The sequence below is a fragment of the Dendrobates tinctorius genome, unplaced genomic scaffold (genome assembly GCF_039654945.1).
Source record: "Dendrobates tinctorius isolate UK_male_01 unplaced genomic scaffold, ASM3965494v1 ptg000155l, whole genome shotgun sequence".
Classification (NCBI taxonomy): domain Eukaryota; kingdom Metazoa; phylum Chordata; class Amphibia; order Anura; family Dendrobatidae; genus Dendrobates; species Dendrobates tinctorius.
In genome coordinates, this window is record NW_027361822.1 from 14496591 (window position 1) to 14514998 (window position 18408).

The 18408-nt window shown below is 43.0% G+C and overlaps 1 protein-coding gene across 1 annotated transcript; it reads left to right on the forward strand.

Moving 5' to 3' along the window:
- The first annotated feature begins 942 nt into the window (after positions 1-942).
- Positions 943-12460, forward strand: LOC141051063 (uncharacterized). The gene is made up of 6 exons (XM_073547899.1): positions 943-1088; positions 9314-9493; positions 9577-9700; positions 9784-9875; positions 10203-10293; positions 11050-12460. Exons 1-6 carry the CDS (start codon positions 1011-1013, stop codon positions 12210-12212), a joined length of 1728 nt encoding a protein of 575 aa, XP_073404000.1. The 5' UTR covers positions 943-1010; the 3' UTR covers positions 12213-12460.
- The last annotated feature ends 5948 nt before the right edge of the window (positions 12461-18408 follow it).

The window sequence follows — 18408 nt, forward strand, 5'->3', positions numbered from 1 at the left end:
CAGCACGAGAGCCACAGGACCGTGGGAAACGGCGCCAACACAAGAGGAGAGTATAAGCTTTATTATTTTATGGGGGTCAAGCGAGGGGTATGACAACAAGTAGTGGACAACTTCTTTAACAATCAGCGGAAATGATCCCAGTAACTGACTGTAATGCTGCGAGGAGCCTGGAGGTGTAAACACTTCCCAGCAAAAAAAATTATTATTGTTTATTTTTAATCATTTTTAAAGGGAATCTGTCACCCCATATTTGGCCTATAAGATGCGGCCACCGCCATCAGGGGCTTATCTACAGCATTCTGTAATGCTGTAGCTAAGCCCCCCAGATGTAACCTGAAAGATAAGAAAAGCGAGTTATATTATACTCACCCTGGGGTCCGGTCCAATGGATGCCACGGTCCGGTTCGGCACCTCCCATCTTCTAGCGATGACGTCCTCCTTACTTCTGCTGCAGCTCCTGCGCAAGCGTACTTTATCTGCCCTATTGAGGACAGAGCAGAGTACTGCAGTGTGCCTGAGCCGCAACGGGAAGGAAAGAAGAGGACGGCATCGTATGAAGATGGGAGGCACCGGACCGCCCCCTAGTATACTCTAACTCTTTTTTTTCTTCTCTTTCAGGTTACATCAGGGGCTTATCTACAGCATTACAGAATGCTGTAGATAAGCCCCTTATGTCGATGCCGGCAGCTCATATTTGAAAAAAGGGGTGACAGATTCCCTTTAAACCGGTAAAAGAAAAACAAAAAAAATAACAATTTTTCCAAACCAACTTTAGCGTCATCATTACTGATGGCTCCTGTGGTTCTTTCACACTCTGCTTATGTTCCTGCAATTACAATATTGGCTGCAGTGCTGACGGCTTTGTGTATGGGTTCTGTCCCATGTGTTCCCCCTTATCATCACATTACTTTATGATGTTACATCTTCTCCCTATTCAGGTCCCTACAATATTGGTTCCTGTCAGAGAAGATCTTCTATATAAGAGAATTCTCCTGAGTGACCCTAAAAGGATGGAAAAGGACAGAGACAAGATGGCGAAGAGGATATTGCACCTCACCCTAGAGATCCTCTTCCGGCTTACTGGAGAGGTGAGAGATTCTGATGACGTCACCTTGGCTCATACTGTAACGTCTGTCATTTCAAGTACAGTTTAAACAAAAGTCTGTCCTGTTTGTATACATGAGGAATGACGCATACATCACTTGTATCCTGCGTTTTTTTTACTAGTGATGAGCAAGCGCACTCTAATAGGGTGTTATCTGAGCATGCCCTGAGGCTAAGGGAGTACCTTCGGAGTGCTCGAATAATATGTTTGATGCCCTGCGGCTGTTGAACAACATCTGCAGGGATTGGTGGAGGAGAAGGCAATGATGGAGGTGATGGAGAGAGCAATGATGGAGATGGTGGAAAAGGGCAATGATGGGGTGGTGGGGGGAAAAAGCAATGATGATGAGGGTGGTGGGGGAGAATGCAATGATGGTGGTGGTGGAAAGGGCTGGAAAGGGCAATAATGGGGGTGGTGGGGAGGAGGAAATGATGGAGGTGGTGGAATGGGCAATGATGGTAGTGGTGGGGGAAGAGACAATGATGGTGGTGGGGGAGCAGGAAATGATGGAGGTGGTGGAATGGGCAATAATGGGGTGGCAGGGGAGAAAGCAATGATAATGGTGGGGGAGAAGGCAATGATGGGGTGGGGGAGATGACAATAATGGGATGCGTGGGGAGGAGGATAATGAGGGGTGTGAGTGATTGGAATGAGAGGAAGGGGGACTTCTAATGGACTTAGGAACAGGGGGAGGTGGAGGAAGACATTATTATTGCTTATTATGTCTAACACAGTCCCATAGTATATAGTGTACTCCCTACCAGTCCATCAGCTCCTCCATTAGAAAGGAACCTTTCCTATGCTCCATCAGCCATCATTGCATTATACAGCTATCAAGACAGAACGGTATGTAATAAAAAAAAAAACAGGGCTCTATATAATCCAATATGTAAGGGACGGTGCTGTACATAACAAAAAAGGGCACTGTATAAGGGATTGCAATATACATAATAAAGGAGACTATGTTATATATACATGTATGTGTGTGGCTATATATATGTAGCTTTGTCGTCATAAAAGGAAGGGAGCCCAGACACATTTCTTGCACAGGGGCCTCAAGCTGTCAGTGTCCGCCTCTGATCTTACTGCCACTGGAAGTTTTAATTTAAATTTGGTCAGTATGTCAAGTGTAGGACCTAAAGCTGCCACCAGGAATTTCAGGGTCCCATACTTCAACATTTTCGGGCCCTCTTGAGACTCTGCCCAGACTCCACCCCCCACTGCCCACTCTTGGAAAAACTCCACTTCTGCACCAAATCCTCACCAATCACACAGTTCTCATTAAACACTATATCACATACATAACCATCAGCTTTTGTTTTGGCCAAAAGAGTTTTTAAACCTTTTGTGAAAGGGTCACTGGTGTCGTACATGACGGGAGATATGTATCACAAAGATTGCTGTCCTATGAGGTGTGAAAGCCAGAAGTGTTTTCTCCAGCGTGGTATGTGCTGAGAGCAATCCTGTTGCTGTATGGGCATGGCTTTCATGGTCTGTAGGTCAGAGATGGGCTGGACGCCTACCCACCATATCTCCACCTCCAGGGTGTGGCTGGAGGGAGTTAAATGTCCAGCCATTTTTTTTTTTCTCTGTCCATGTGTGTGGAGGAAGCAAGCCTCCGGATTGCTAGCTTCTGCGAGAGCTGCCGTATGTGTTGTCTCAGAGGACCTAGGCAGGACGGTGTATGGACTGTTTATTTTCATTTGAGCCGGACAGGCTGTTTTTCTGTTAACATTTTATTTTTTTTTGTTTATAAGGAAATAAACCATTGAGAGGCTTTAACCACCCCATGTGCCTTGAGTCTACCTCGAGTAGCAGCTGAGCCTGTCAACCCATCACACCTTCCACCACAACAGACTTTTTTTGGAAGGGTCCTAGTCTAACCTATTAAAAATTTGTTAAAATACCCAATAATCTTTTTAGATATATTTTTATTTATTTTTCTTTAAGGGAATGAGTCACATACTTTTTTTTTTTTTTAAATGACCAATAATACCACATACAAGGGACAAATATCATCACACCATGACCAGAGTAGATAATACCACCACATAGTGACCGAATAATACCACATACTAGGGACAAATACTACCACACCTTGACCAGACCACATAATAGCACCACATAGTGACCAAAAAATACTACATACTGTACAAAGAACAAATACCAACACACCATGACCAGACCACATATTACCACCACATAGTGACCGAATACTACAATACTGATCGTTAATGGGAACTTGCCAGGTCCTCCGTAACCCCAGAAACACCATCAGGTGTGTGTATATGTCTAAATCCCCTGCCTAATATTCCCTTTATTACATAAAACACATAAGCAAATCTTTACAAAAAGTATTTGTAAAATTCATTTAAGATATGTAAATGAAGCCTTTGACTAGTCAATGGGGCATTAGTGTCCCTAGACTAGTCAGGCCACGTAGCATGTTATCACACCCCTGTGGGCATGATAACGTGACTTACACATGCTGCTTGTAACATACAAAAACTGCACATTTGCACGGCCTGTTTTTCTCACTACATTGAACCCCTGAGGCCAGGTGTTTGCATCCTAGCTTCAGAGAGGCACTCTGCGCATCATCAAAGTCTTTTGCTTTTCTGATCATGCGCACTGAGCTTCTCTGAAGCCATTATATTGTATAGTGTCAGTGCACAGGTAATACAGGTATCACCATTGACATTATACACAGGAGCTCTGCATATAGTGTCAGTGTACAGGTAATACAGTGATGACCGGTGACATTATACACAGGAGCTCTGTGTATAGTGTACAGGTAAAACAGTTATCACCAGTGACATTATACACAGGAGCTCTGTATATAGTGTCAGTGTACAGGTAATACAGGGTTCACCAGTGACATTATACACAGGAGTGCTGTACATAGTATACTATAACTAATGTCAGTGTACAGGAAATACAGTGATAACCAGAGACATTACACACTGGAGCTCTGTATATATTGTCAGCAGGGCTGCCACTACATAGAGACGTATAATATCACTTACAAGGAACAAATACCACCACAGCATGACCAGACCACATATTATCACCACAGTGACCACATAATATCACATACAAGGGACAAATATCACGGCACCATGTCCAGATCACATATTACCACCACATGGCGACCAGTAATACCACATACAAGGAACAAATACCGCCACACCATGGCAAGACAACATAGTAACTGAATACTACAATACTGATCAGTAATAAAAAACCAGGGCTGTGGAGTCGGAGTCGGAGTCGTGGAGTCGGAGTCGGTGCTCATTTTGGTGGAGTCGGAGTTGGAGTCGGTATAAAATGGACCGACTCCGACTCCTAAAATATATAATAAATTGGGTACAGTAATTCAATGCAGGATGTGCTGAATATTTTTTCATAGGAATTTGGGAAAGTTATGAAATGTCCTATAAATGGCTGTTATATTCCTGATCTAAGGCTACATTCACACACAGCGTTTTTCCTGTGTTTTTTGAGGATACGTTTTTCAGCTGCAAAAGCTGATCATCTTTTTAAAAAACTGCATCACCTGAAAGGTTTTTGAGCTCATAGATAATGTTTTCAATAGCAAAAGCAGATTAGAAATCTGCTCTATCTATCCATTTATCCATATCTGTCTATCCATATCGTATCTGTACCAAAAAGAATGAAAACCGGGTAGTACACCAATATATATTCTGTTCTATCTAAATATCTTGATCATAAAAATGATTAAATGTCTGAGGTTCACATTGTACTACAATAAATTTTTCACTTAAATATAAGCAATATGTGTGGGAGTCGGAGTCGTGGAGTTGGAGTTGGAGTCGGTGTAAGGGAAATTGAGGAGTCGGAGTCGCAGGTTTGGCTTACCGACTCCACAGCCCTGTAAAAAACTCAATACTAATATCACCATAAGTGCCATTATACACAGGAGATCTGTACTTAGTAAGCAGTGTCTGTGTACAGGTAATACAGTGATCACCGGTGACATTATACACAGGAGCTCTGTGTATAGTGTAAAGGTAATACAGTGATCACTGGTGACATTGTACACGATCGCTGTATATAGTGTACAGTGTATAGTCTCAGGTACAGGTAACACACTGACTCACCAGTGACGTCTTTAGGTGAAGTCCTTCATCTTTGCTTTTCATCTTCATCCAGCACAGACCACCGTCATTTCTTCCAGCCATGGCTCGTCTCTTCAGGAAATAACAGTTATCTAGAGCACCGCTTGCAGGACCATTACCTATTTTTTTCCCAAATTCTAAACTACACCAGATGAAGAAAAAAAGGCGACAGTGTCGCTCTGCAGAGTGACAGGACCGGCTCCCCCATTTAAAACAGTATCCTCAAAAGTAAAACAAATACATCACTGCAGTAATAATATTCCTTAATTAGCCCCTATGGTAATAATATTCCCCATCCTAGCCCCGTGTAGCTCATTCCTGGCTCCAGCCATATGTTCTCCCATCCTGCCCTCATGAGTATCCATTCTGCCTCCATGTGATGTCCCATCCTGCCCCATCTGTCCCATGATCCTGCCCCATCTGTCTCCATCCTGCCCCATGATTCTGCACCATGTGTCTCCATCCTGCTCCATGATCCTGCCCCATCGGTCTCCATCCTGCCCCCTGTGTCTCCAATCCTGGCCCCAGTGTCTCCATCCTGCCCCATGATCCTGCCCCATCTGTCTCCATCCTGCCTCGTGATCCTGCCCCCCCGTGTCTCCCATCCTGCCCCTGTGTCTCTATTCTGCCCCAAGCAGGATTGAGACATGATCCATATGACTCCATCCTGCCGGTGAAACATATTGCAGCTTGCCGCTTTAATAATAATCTTTAATAATAATCTTTATTTAGCGCTAACATATTCCGCAGCACTTTACAGTTTGCACACATTATCATCACTGTCCCCGATGGGGCTCACAATCTGCCGCTTTCAATAAAAAAAAAAAATCTTTCTCCTTACCTGGATGGCAATGATCCCTCCAGTCTTTTCAAGCGCGCACTCTCCAGCGAATGACAATGATGTCATATGCCCGTGACTTACGCAATGACGTCAGTTGCCAGCCCCTGGTTGGCTGGCGGCTTTAACTTTTGCTGCGCGGGCCCGCATGGCAATAGAGCAACTGAACCTGCGTCTCGGACGCAGGTTCAGTTACTGCATCGGCAGAATCCTGTCGCTGGTGACTGGAGCAGAAGCGATGGGGCCCGATGTGGGCCCCTCTGCTGATCGGGCCCCATACGCTATTTAGGGCAGTAATGCCCTGATGGCGGCCCTGATTGTCAGTGTACAGGTAATACAGGGATCACCAGAGACATTATATACAGGAGCACTGTATATAGTGTCAGTGTATAGGTAATACAGGGATCACCAGTGACATTATACACAGGAGCTCTGTATATAGTGTATAGTGTACAGGTAAAACAGTGATCAATAGTGACATTATACATAGGAGCTCTGTCTATAGTGTACAGGTAATACAGTGACATTATACATAGGAGCTCCGTATATAGTGTCAATATACAGATAATGCAATAATCACCAGTGACATTATACACAGGAGCTCTGTATATACTATATAGTATATAGTGTAAGTGTACAGGTAACAGACTGACTCAGCAGTGACGTCTCTAGTTGAAGTTCTTCATTCAGAGCAGACCGCCATCACTTTTTCCTGTCAGGACTCGTCTCTGCAGAAAATAAGACACATTTTCTAGAGCACCGCTTCCAGAGCACATTTCTCACTTTTTCTCCAACTTCTATCTAAGCCAGATGAAGAAAAAAGTGAAACAATGCCGTCTTGCTCATTAACAGGTTCCCCCTTAATTCATCATTTGCTCTCCTCCACCCCAATTCATCTTTGCTCTCCCCCACTCTCAATTCATCATCATTTGCTATTCCCACCCTCAATACAGCATCATTTTCCCTCCCCCACCTTCAATACATAAGCCTTTACTTTCCCCCCCACACAATTCATCATCATGTATTCTCCCCCCACCCTAAATTAATCATTTTCTCTCCCCATCCCCACTTTCAATTCATCTTTTGCACTCCACCACTTTAAATACATCATCATTTGCTCCCCCTCATCTATTTAATTCATTTTATTAAAAAATAAATAAATTCATATTTACTTCTCATACGATCCTTTGCAGCTCCATTCCTGGTAGTCGGCGTGTACATGCCTGCGTAATGACGTCATTGCTTAGATGCCGTCACGAGAACATCACAAAAAAGCTCCCCTGGTGCTGCACTGACGTTCTGTTTTGATGACGATGGAGCTGCAGGAAAGCTCCCTGCTCCGAGATGTGCACCGAAACCCAACCCTGTCCCTGGGGCCAGGTGAGCAGAAGCAAAAGAGGGGGGCCCAGACTGGGTTCAGGTCCCTCCCCTTCACTACTGCTCACCAGGTCCCGTACACCAGTAATAGATAAGATAAGATAATCCTTTAATCGTCCCACCATGGGGAAATTCAGAGCATTACAGCAGCAAGGCAGGAACAAGTACAGATACAGATGCATAAAGGCATTACATTGACAGTAGGTAGGTACATATACGAAAAAAAAAAGATATAACCGGACTATCACAACTTTGGATCTATCAGTTCACTGTTTGGGTCGTTCTCCGTTTTGGACAGTGCTGGTTATACAGCCTAACTGCAGCAGGAAGGAAGGACTTTCGATAGCGCTCCCTCTCACATTTAGGATGAAGTAGCCGGTCACTGACAGTACTGCACATCTTTGTCACGGTCTCATGCATGGGATGGGAATCATTCTGCACCATGTAGCTCACCTTGGCCAGTATCCCCCTGTCGCCTACTTCCTGAACTGGATCAAGGGGGCATCCCAGGACAGAGCTGGCCCTTCTAATCAGTTTGTCCAGCCTATTCCTGTCCCTGGTTGATATGCCACTACCCCAGCACGCCACACCAAAGAAGATGACTGATGCCACAACAGAGTTGAAGAAGGATGCAAGGAGTGCCCCTCTATCTCCGAAGGCTCTCAGCCTTCTGAGCAGATAAAGCCTGCTTTGGCCCTTCCTGTACACTGCATCCACGTGATGGGCCCAGTCAAGCTTATTATTGAGGATCACACCAAGGTACTTATAGGTGTCGACTATCTCAATGTCATTTCCCTGAATGTTCACCACTACTGGTGGATTTTTTTGCCCTTGCGAAAGTCCACCACCAATTCCTTGGTCTTCCCGGAATTAATCCTAAGGTGGTTCCTCTGACACCACTCCACAAAAGCTTGGTTAGTATCTCTGTACTCTCATTCATCTCCTCCTGTGATGAGGCCTACTATTGCAGAGTCATCAGAATACTTCTGCAAGTAGCAGCTAGATGAGTTGCACCTAAAATCCGCAGTGTACAGTGTGAAGAGAAAAGGGGCAAGAACTGTACCTTGAGGTGCCCCTGTATTGCAGATCACCATGTCTGACACACTGTCCCGAACCTTTACAAACTGAGGTCGGTTCGTGAGGTAGTTAAGGATCCAGGTGGAGAGTTGAATGATAGCGGCCCTGGTAGGACCCCCACCAATCTGCGCCAGAAAAGATCAGAGAGGTCTGGTGCCTGCGCATTGCAGTACTCTGCTCTGCCCTCAACAGGGCAGATAAAGTACGCCTGCGCAGGAGCCGTGACGGGAAGCAAAGAAGAGGACGTCATCACGTAAAGATGGAAGGCATTGGACCGGACCGGACCCGGGAGTGCCCCTGGGTGAGTATAATCTAACTCGTTTTTCTTATCTTTCAGGTTACATCTGGGCTTATCTGCAGCATTACAGAATGCTGTAGATAAGCCCCTGATGGCTGTGGCCGCATCTTATAGGCCAAAAATGGGGTGACAGATTCCCTTTAAGACTTTTTTTTGTTAGCTGCCCATTGCTATAATGTGACGGAGGTGTATTTTCAGTCTACAATCTTAGCTAACACTGTTGCAAATGACAATATGTTTGAAGGAATTTAACTGTCAGGAGTTATTTTTCACCCTGTCAGTTGCAGGCAGGAGTCATCTGGATAACACTGCCACATAAAGCAGGTTCCACTCTTGAACTCATTCATTACAATTTAGATTTCTGAAATGCTTATATGACAATATTAGGAAAAGGTTAATAATAGATCAATGTAACTGACGATGTGAGGACTCTGGAGTTGTTAGTAGTGAGATTTATTAATGTGTCTCTCCATAACCAGGATTACACAGTAGTGAAGAAGACTCCTAGTGAGCGCTGTCAGGACCCTGTGTCTGAGGAATGGGGAAGACCCCTGAGCCCAATCATGGGACGTCCACCTCACACCCTGACACACAAGGACATCAATGAGCAGAAGATCTTACAACTCACCTACGAGATGATTGAACTGCTGACTGGAGAGGTGACACTGCTGGGAATGCTGGGACATTATACAGTAACGTTGTGAAGGGATTGGGGTGATGATGATATAATTGTATGTGTCAGGTTCCTATAAGGTGTCAGGATGTCACCGTCTATTTCTCCATGGAGGAGTGGGAGTATTTAGAAAGACACAAAGATCTGTACAAGGACGTCATGATGGAGGCTCCCCAGCCCCTCACATCACCAGGTAATAGACAGGACTAAATACACACGGCCTATAATTATCTGTATGTAAGGAAGGAATTCAGACCCTGTATGTGTTTCCTCCAGTTCTATCCAATAAGAGGACAACACCAGAGAGATGTCCCCGTCCTCTTCCTTCACAGGACTATAAAGAAGAAAATGTTTCTCAGGATCATCAGGTAGATGGAGAGAAGGTGTCTGAGATCTCCCCTATGATGTGTAGACGGCTGTGAAGGTTTTGTGCTCAGTCTTGTTTTATTCACCAGTATTATATGTTATAAAATTACGAGTTGTGAGAATGGGTGGAGATGTCTATGGTCATCTTTAAAACTGCCATTAGATATTGTCTGGACCTTCTCACTATTTTATGGCGATGGAAACTGTTGGTATTTATTCATTCATTCGTTCATTCACGGTCATCAAACAAATTAATGACCTTGTCTGGTTTCTAAAAATTTTCACATGATTTGTCCAACTATCTGTGACTTTAATTATATTTCTTTCAGGATAAATATATGAAGATTATTGTTACTACAGAGACATATGTGATTGGTGATGAGAGGTGTAAAGAGGAGATTCTTACAAATAATGATCAGGGTGAGTAGTAACCACTAAATGAGGAGAAGTCACAGATTTTGCTTGTTGCCCGACTGCGACTATTTTGTGGGTTTTTAAGCTTTTGGGAGAAGCCTCTACATACTTCCTTGGTGCACAGCTTCTAGATTAGTGTAGGAGTTTATGGTGATCTCTATTACCAGGCATATGGATAATTAGTCTCTTTCCATTTGCGTATGCACAGATTTCTATTGGAATCATCTATGGAACTGGTACTTTGCTTGAGATATGTTAAATATAATAATTCTCTTTATCATTGTTGATGCTAAAGAGGATCTGTCACCAAGGTAGAAGTGAAAAGTTTTTGCTCTTAGTTGACTCTTGCCACTTCCTCCGAGTATTTTGGCTTTTTTTTACATGAGATATTGGCTTTTTTTACTTGGTGTTAATTTTTGTGGTCCTTCGTGTACTGTTGGTGTGTCTTTTGGGTACTCTACAAAATTACCCCGTGAGACACACCCTCTTGGTAAAGACCATAACATGATTACAAAATAAAAAATATATCTCTGGAACTGTATGGCAGATAAAAAAACAACAAAAACTGAATTCTCAGAATAAAATAATAGCAAAAACTGGCAACTTTTGACCTGGTCACTGGTCCTCTTTAATGATAATAGTGAAGATATAATTAAAATTTATGTCTGCCAATTTTTATGCAAGTAATGGCATAATTTTGGGGGTAATCTAAGTTTTCTATCCTATTCTGATCTCTCCTGACTGGTTTGTTCTGGTGTTCAGGTGACTGTATGAGGAACTCAGAGGAACATGTGATGTCTTATGATTTTAAAGCAGAAGATCGTGATATTACACAAGATCCATATGAAGAGCAAGTTATTATACCAGAAATTCACTCAGTCCTTTACAGCGAAGATCTGTCATCTGATTGTTTTCAACAGGCTCTATCTTTTGATTCATTACAGACTGTTAATCAAAATAAAAATAACCAAAGTAATGTTGAACATCAAGACGCTCACACAAAAGAGAAACTATTTTCATGCTCAGAATGTGGAACATGTTTTAACCACAAGTCTGAACTTGTTATGCATAAGAGAGGTCACACAAGGGAGAAGCCATATTCATGTTCAGAATGCGGGAAATGTTTTAGTCGGAAATCTCATCTTATTACACATCAAGTAATTCACACAGGTGAGAGGCCGTTTTCATGTTCAGAATGTGGCAAATGTTTTAGCCGGACCGCTCATCTTGTTACTCATCAGAAAACTCACACAGGTGAGAAACCATTTTTTTGCCTAGAATGCGGGAAATGTTTTACACGAAAATCAAATCTTGTTGAACATCAAAAAACTCACACAGGAGAGAAACCATTTTCATGTTTAGAATGTGGAAAGTTTTTTTCATTTAAATCAAATCTTGTTAAACATGAAAGAATTCACACAAAAGGATTTTCATGTTCACAATGTGGGAAATATTACAAAAGCATGGCAAAACTTGTAACACATCAAATAAGTCACACAGGGGAGAAGCCATATTCATGTCCAGAATGTGGGAAATGTTTTAAACAGAAATCAGATCTTGTTACACATCAAAGAAGTCACACAGGGGAGAAACCGTTTTCATGCCCAATATGTGGGAAATGTTTTAACCAGAAATCACATCTTTCTCAACATCAGATAATACACACAGGAGAGAAGCCATTTTCATGTTTAGAATGTGGAAAATGTTTTACCGTTAAATCAAATCTTGCTAAACATGAGCGAAGTCACAGAGGAGAGAAGCCATTTTCATGTTCAGAATGTGGGAAATCATATGGCTCTAAGGAAAATCTTATTATACATAAACAAATTCACACAGGGGAGAAGCCATTTTTATGCCCAGAATGTGGGAAATGCTTTTCTAGGAAATCAATTCTTGTTCAACATCAAAAAACTCACATAAAGTAAACTTCATATTCATTTCTGAATGTGAGAAATGTTTTTTAATCTTGTCACTCATCAGAAAATTCATACAGAGAAGAAATATATTAACATCTTTTTAAAATCACACGAGAAAAGCAATTTTCATGCTCAGATTTTTATCACTAATTAGATCTTGATAGATATACAGCTCTGGCAAATATTAGGAGACCACTGCACAGTTTTGTAAAAATCAGCTTCTCTACATGTCTGACAGCCATTCCATTCCAGTGTCAGTTGAATTCCAACCAGAAGAGTACACTTCAATCTACTTAATGTGCTTCTAATTGGGTGATCACCTGAACCAAATCTTATTTAATGAAGGAAAGTATAAAAAACCCTGCTGTGGTGTTCACAATCCTCTTGCAATAGGACAAGCTGGATGGCAAAACGAGTGCTAGTAATATCCCAAAAGTAATAGGAATGAAAAAATAACGTTTATCCATGCCAAAGGAAAGTCTTGAGTGAGGAAAAGAAGGACTCAATTCTGGTTTTACTAGCAGAGGGATACAGTGAGCATCATGTTGCTTCCATCCTTAAAATTTCTAAGACGGCAGTCCATTACAACATGGTCAAGCAGCAGACATTGGGGACAACAAAGCTACAGACAGAGGACGAAAACGATTCTCCACTGACCGGGATGACCGTCATCTTATTCGAATGTCACTCAGCAACCGCAGGATGACATCAAGTGACCTACAAAAGGAATGGTAAATGGCAGCTGGGGTGAAGTGCACGGCAAGAACAGTTCGTAACAGGCTCCTAGAGGCAGGGTTCAAGTCATGTAAAGCTAGAAAAAAGCCTTTCATCAATGAGAAGCAAAGGAGAGCCAGGCTGAAGTTTGCCAAAGACAATATGGATTGGACTGGAGTACAGTAATCTTCTCTGATGAGTCTAATTTGCAGCTTTGCCCAACACCTGGTCATCTAATGGTTAGACGGAGACCTGGAGAGGCGTACAAGCCACAGTGTCTTGCACTTACTGTGAAATTTGGTGGAGGATCGGTGATGGTCTGGAGATGCTTCAGCAAGGCTGGAATTGGGCAGGTTAATATTTGTGAAGGACGTATGAATCAAGCCGCATAGATTCCTTCTGCTCAGGCAATGTTCCCCAACTCTGAGGACTGTTTTTTTTCAGCAGGACACACAGCTAGGTGAAAGTGTATGAAAGACCACCACATCAAATCCCTGTCATGGCCAGCCCAATCTCCATACCTGAACACCATTGAAAACCTCTGGAATGTAATCAAGAGGATGATGGATAGTCACAATCCATCAAAGAATTGCTTAATTTTTTGTACCAGGAGTGGCATAAGGTCACCCAAAAGCAGTGTGAAAGTGGTGGCAAGCATGCCAAGACACATGAAAGCTGTGAATAAAAATCATGGTTATTCCACAAAATATTTATTTCTGAACTCTTCCTGAGTTAAAACATTAGTATTGTTGTTTCTAAATGATTATGAACTTGTTTTCTTAGCGTTATTTGAGGTCTGCAAGCACTGCATTTTTGTTATTTTGACCATTTCTGATTTTCTGAAAATAAATATAAAATTTAGTGCTTGGAAATTCGAAGACATGTTGTCAGTAGTTTATAGAATAAAAGAGCAATTTACATTTTACTCAAAAATATAAAGAGAAAAATCAGACAAACTGAAATTTTTGCAGTGGTCTCTTCAATTTTTGTCAGAACTGTATAATCATTCAAACAGGGAAGAGGCCATTTTCCTGTTTTAGAATGTGAGAAATGCTTTGTCCACAAAAACAATTTCTAACAGTATGTCCACGTACATTTTTTGTGTGTGGATTTTTCAGTTTGGAAACTCCACTTCAAAAAACCTAATGCGCCAAAGTTTGGTTTGCTTTTTTTTGCGTATTGGGCATTTTTTTTCTGATTCTTACCATTTATTGGTCAGCGTTAAAGCCGTTTTTAATGCAGAAACGCCTCAACTATTGATGTCTCTTTTTTTCAATAATGAATTAGGATTTTGGGTGAAAACACCATGGGACTGATTCATTGCATTTCCACCAGTATTGTGGAGTAAATACCCATCAAGTAGTGACTTTTTGACTTGCAACAAATTCATCAAACAGTTTGTGCCTTTTTTTTCAAGTTGTCTTTTGTGGTTTAGATTGATTTGATATTTTTTACATACATGTGGCTTTTCCAGATGTTTTAGACAGATTTATGGAGTGCCACTTTTATTAAAAAGTTGCAAAATTTGGAGCAACTCTATTTTCCTCTGAAATGCTTTACAATGCTCCAATTGTTTTGGTGCCTTTTTTCTTGCAACATTTTGCAAAATTTGCATCTTTCCTGCTAAAAATACTTCTAGTTACAATGCCAATATCAAGCAACAAAATCGAAAAGCAAGTGGCGTCACCAGGTAGCGCTGTTTGTAGATGCTTACAATTGTGCCGAGATGCCAGAAGCGTTTTCGGCATACACTAAAATTTACTAGATACGGTACATACAATCCACGTCTATACAGCAGAGCTAAAACATTCACTTGGCAGCTTATCGGAAACATAGAAACAGACAGACCAGTTACACTGTCGAACGGTAGCTACCCATAATGTCAATATTCATATTTTGTCAACTATCGGCATTAAAGGGTTGTTCCACTTGAAGAAATATGCTTCCCAAAAGCTGTTTATACCTGTAAAATTACAAACTTAGATCAGGAACGTGCCTTCCCGGTCCAACGCTATATCTCTGCCAGTGCTTCAGTCTTTGTATTTTGACTTTAGTGGTGATATCATGACGAATGCTCACAACACCACTGCAGCCAAACACTAAGTTCGGCAGCACATCCGATCAAGATGGCACAAGCCATGAAGCTGGTGATGACACGAGTATAGCGCACATCTCCGTTTACTTGGAATGTGTCATCAACGCCATAGCCAATTCAAAGATACTGGCACAGTGGCGGAAATCCAGTGTTAGATCTATGGAGTACCTGCTATGTGGCCTAGTCTGGTCAGTATCGCACCTGCTTACTATGTTTGTACCTGCTTTTTTTATTACAGGTATTTCAGTGTTTGGAAATCATTTTTCTTAAAATAAAAAAAAAAACATTAAATGTTACCAGAATAAGGGGGTCTTTTTTGATTGTGGTAACAAATGTACATGGATAAATGCAAAATGCATTTTCAAAAACACTGACCCAGCTTTGGTTACCGATATGTACATAGTCTTGTAGCCGTGCATCTGTCTTAGAAGTAGCGCTGCTGTAAGTTGTTTGACATTGACAATCGTTAATAAACGTTTGCTTTGAAAACCACAATGGTTTTTATTTAAATTTTCTTTGTTATAATCTTTTGGTGTTATGGTAAAGCCTAAGAAACTATCGAGTTGAGGAAAAGCTAGTAGTCAGAAGTGTAAAAAATAGTGAAAGAGAAATTACACTATGTATTATAGACTTTGGCTTAGTTCACATAAGAGCTAAAGTTTAAGAAACAGTTACCGTATTTTTCGGATTATAAGACACAAATGGGGGTGCATCTTATAATGCGAATATACCTTACCGGCCGTGGTGGAGCAGGGTCCCAGGGCCGCTGCTGGAGGAGACAAGAGGGAAGCATTGCTGCAGGCTGGGATGAGGGGGGTTTTTGGATGTGCGATGCTGCGGGTGTTCGATGGTGCGGGGGCTCTGCTGACATTTTGTGAAAGCCCGGAGCCCCAGCACATTTTAGAGCTTTTAAAACTGTTTTGTCATTAATATATTCAAATAATGTTTGCATTTTCCGTGATACATATTTCTAAGTTATTTTCATTTTTTTTTTTTTTGTTTTGCCAATATCGGAGGAAAAAAATTATTTTATCAAACGTGTATCAGAAAAGACTTAGCAGGGTATTCAAAATAATTTAACTGTCTACCAATTGCATAATTCATCTAAACATCGTCTTTTGTTAGTATAGGTATAAAATATAAACATTCAGAGAATGCAAGTCTCAAAGGGGATAGGGAGAAAAGAAAGGGTGAGGGATCATGTAGACCCTAGAAATAGACCCACTCACTCCCACGATAACGGAGTGTTAAGTGGTTACAATCTGTGTATTGTGAGAATCATGTGGGAATAGTGGATGAGGGCAGGTATATCTCGCCCAGATTCCTTTCCTATGTGGCCTAGTCTGGTCAGTATCGCACCTGCTTACTAATGGATAATGGGAGGTGGATATAAAAGGATGCCAGGTGGCTGTGTGAGTGTCTCAGCCTGGGAACAGAGAGCCTGTCTGTGTGAGAGACACACGTGAGTGGAAGCAGTGCCCACTGCAACTGTGGTTTGGCTGGACGGGAGAAGCCCGCCAGTTGGTAGTTAGGTTGTCCATTGTTTAGTTAGTGCCGGACAGGCAAGAATTTGTTTTATGTTTTATTTCCTTTTGCATTGCTTTCACCGTTAATAAACCTGACCCAGGGTCAGTTATACACGAATCCCAGCTCTGCGCCTGAGTTTCATGCTGAATGCATGTGACCTTTGACCCCAGCAAAGGCGATCCCGGAGTGTTTTATCACATTGTGGTGGAGAACGCGGGCATCACGTTGCAAGCATGAGCATGGAGGACGTGGTGAAAGCGCTGGTACAGTCCACCGCCGTCCAGCAAGAAGCTAATCGGGTGATGATGGCCCAGCTGAAGGAGTTGGTGGACATGACAGTTACCGATCGTTCGCTTCTCCAGCAGGTGGCGCAGCGCTTGGCAAGCTTACCTGAGCTTAACCTGGAAGCCGTGTCAAGAGTGATTCACGTGAGTCGGTACTGGCAGAAAATGACGGCCGAAGATGACGTCGAGGCATACCTGACGACGTTTGAACGGACGGCGGTGCGAGAAAAATGGCTGAAGGCACGATGGGCCGGCCTGATTGCCCCGTTTCTTTCCGGTGAGGCCCAAAAGGCATATTATGACTTAGAGCCTGAAGCCGCGCAGGACTTTGACAAATTGAAAGCCGAGATCTTGGCCCGGCTGGGAGTGACGACCGCTGTCCGTGCACAGAGAGTGCATCAATGGACTTATCAGCCGGATAAACCACCGCGGTCACAGATGTTCGACCTGATCCACGTGACAAAGAAGTGGCTACAACCCGAGGTGTTGACAGAGCCAGAGATAATCCAGAGAGTCGTCATGGACAAGTACCTGAGAGCTCTACCTCCAGCCCTGAGGAAGTGGGTAAGCCATGGAAATCCTACGACGGCAGATCAACTGGTGGATCTGGTTGAACGTTACTCCGTGGCGGAAGGACTCCGAGACGACGCTACCCCACCTCGTTCTTCATCGTCTCCACGTGGAACCGGTAAGACTGTTCCAGGGAGTAGGGGAGATGGAAAAATCCCTAAGACAGTGGGGGAGGAAAACGGGACTGCCCGCACTGCGAGGCCGAGAGTAACGAACTATGGTCTAAGCAAGGGGCCCGTTAGGTGTTTCCGCTGCCAAGAGATGGGACATATTGCTGCGAACTGTCCGGTCACTACTGAACCCATGCAGTGCGACGTCACAGACTCTAAAAATCACATGTCTATGGTTGCACGGGTAGTGAGTGTGAATGCCGGTCAAAAGGATGTGGGAAAAACACTTGTGTGATTTAACTGTTGATGGCAAAAATGTGGTGGCATTGTTAGACTCGGGAAGTGTGGTGACTCTGGTGAAGGCCAGTCTGGTGTCAGCCCCGACTGGACCATCAGACAAATTTTCTGTAACGTGTGTGCATGGAGACACCTGTTCGTACCTCACCACGGTCATATGCATTACTACTTCCTATGGGTCTGTGCAACATAAAGTGGGACTCGTCCCGGCGTTATTGCATGATGTTATCCTGGGCCGGGATTTTCCCCACTTCTGGCAATTGTGGGAGAATCAGTTGATGCCCTCCGGTAATAGTGTACATGATTCTTCTCCCAGGGAGCGTGTGGGTCCCGAACCCCTGGAAGAGGTCTCCCCGGAAGACTCGGGGGAAGAGTCTGCGGGAAATGACCTGCAGTTCCCGTTTTCAGTCATGGCGGGTGATACGGAGGAGACCGGGGAAGAGGAGGAGGCCGACAGCCGTCCACCTCCCCGTTTGCCGGATTTAGAAGTTCAGAAAGATGACTTCCAAAGCGAGCAAATAAAGGATCCTACCCTTTCTCAGGCTAGGACAAATGTAAAAGTGATAAATGGGGTACCCGTAGAACCTGGCTCTAGGCTGGCATATCCT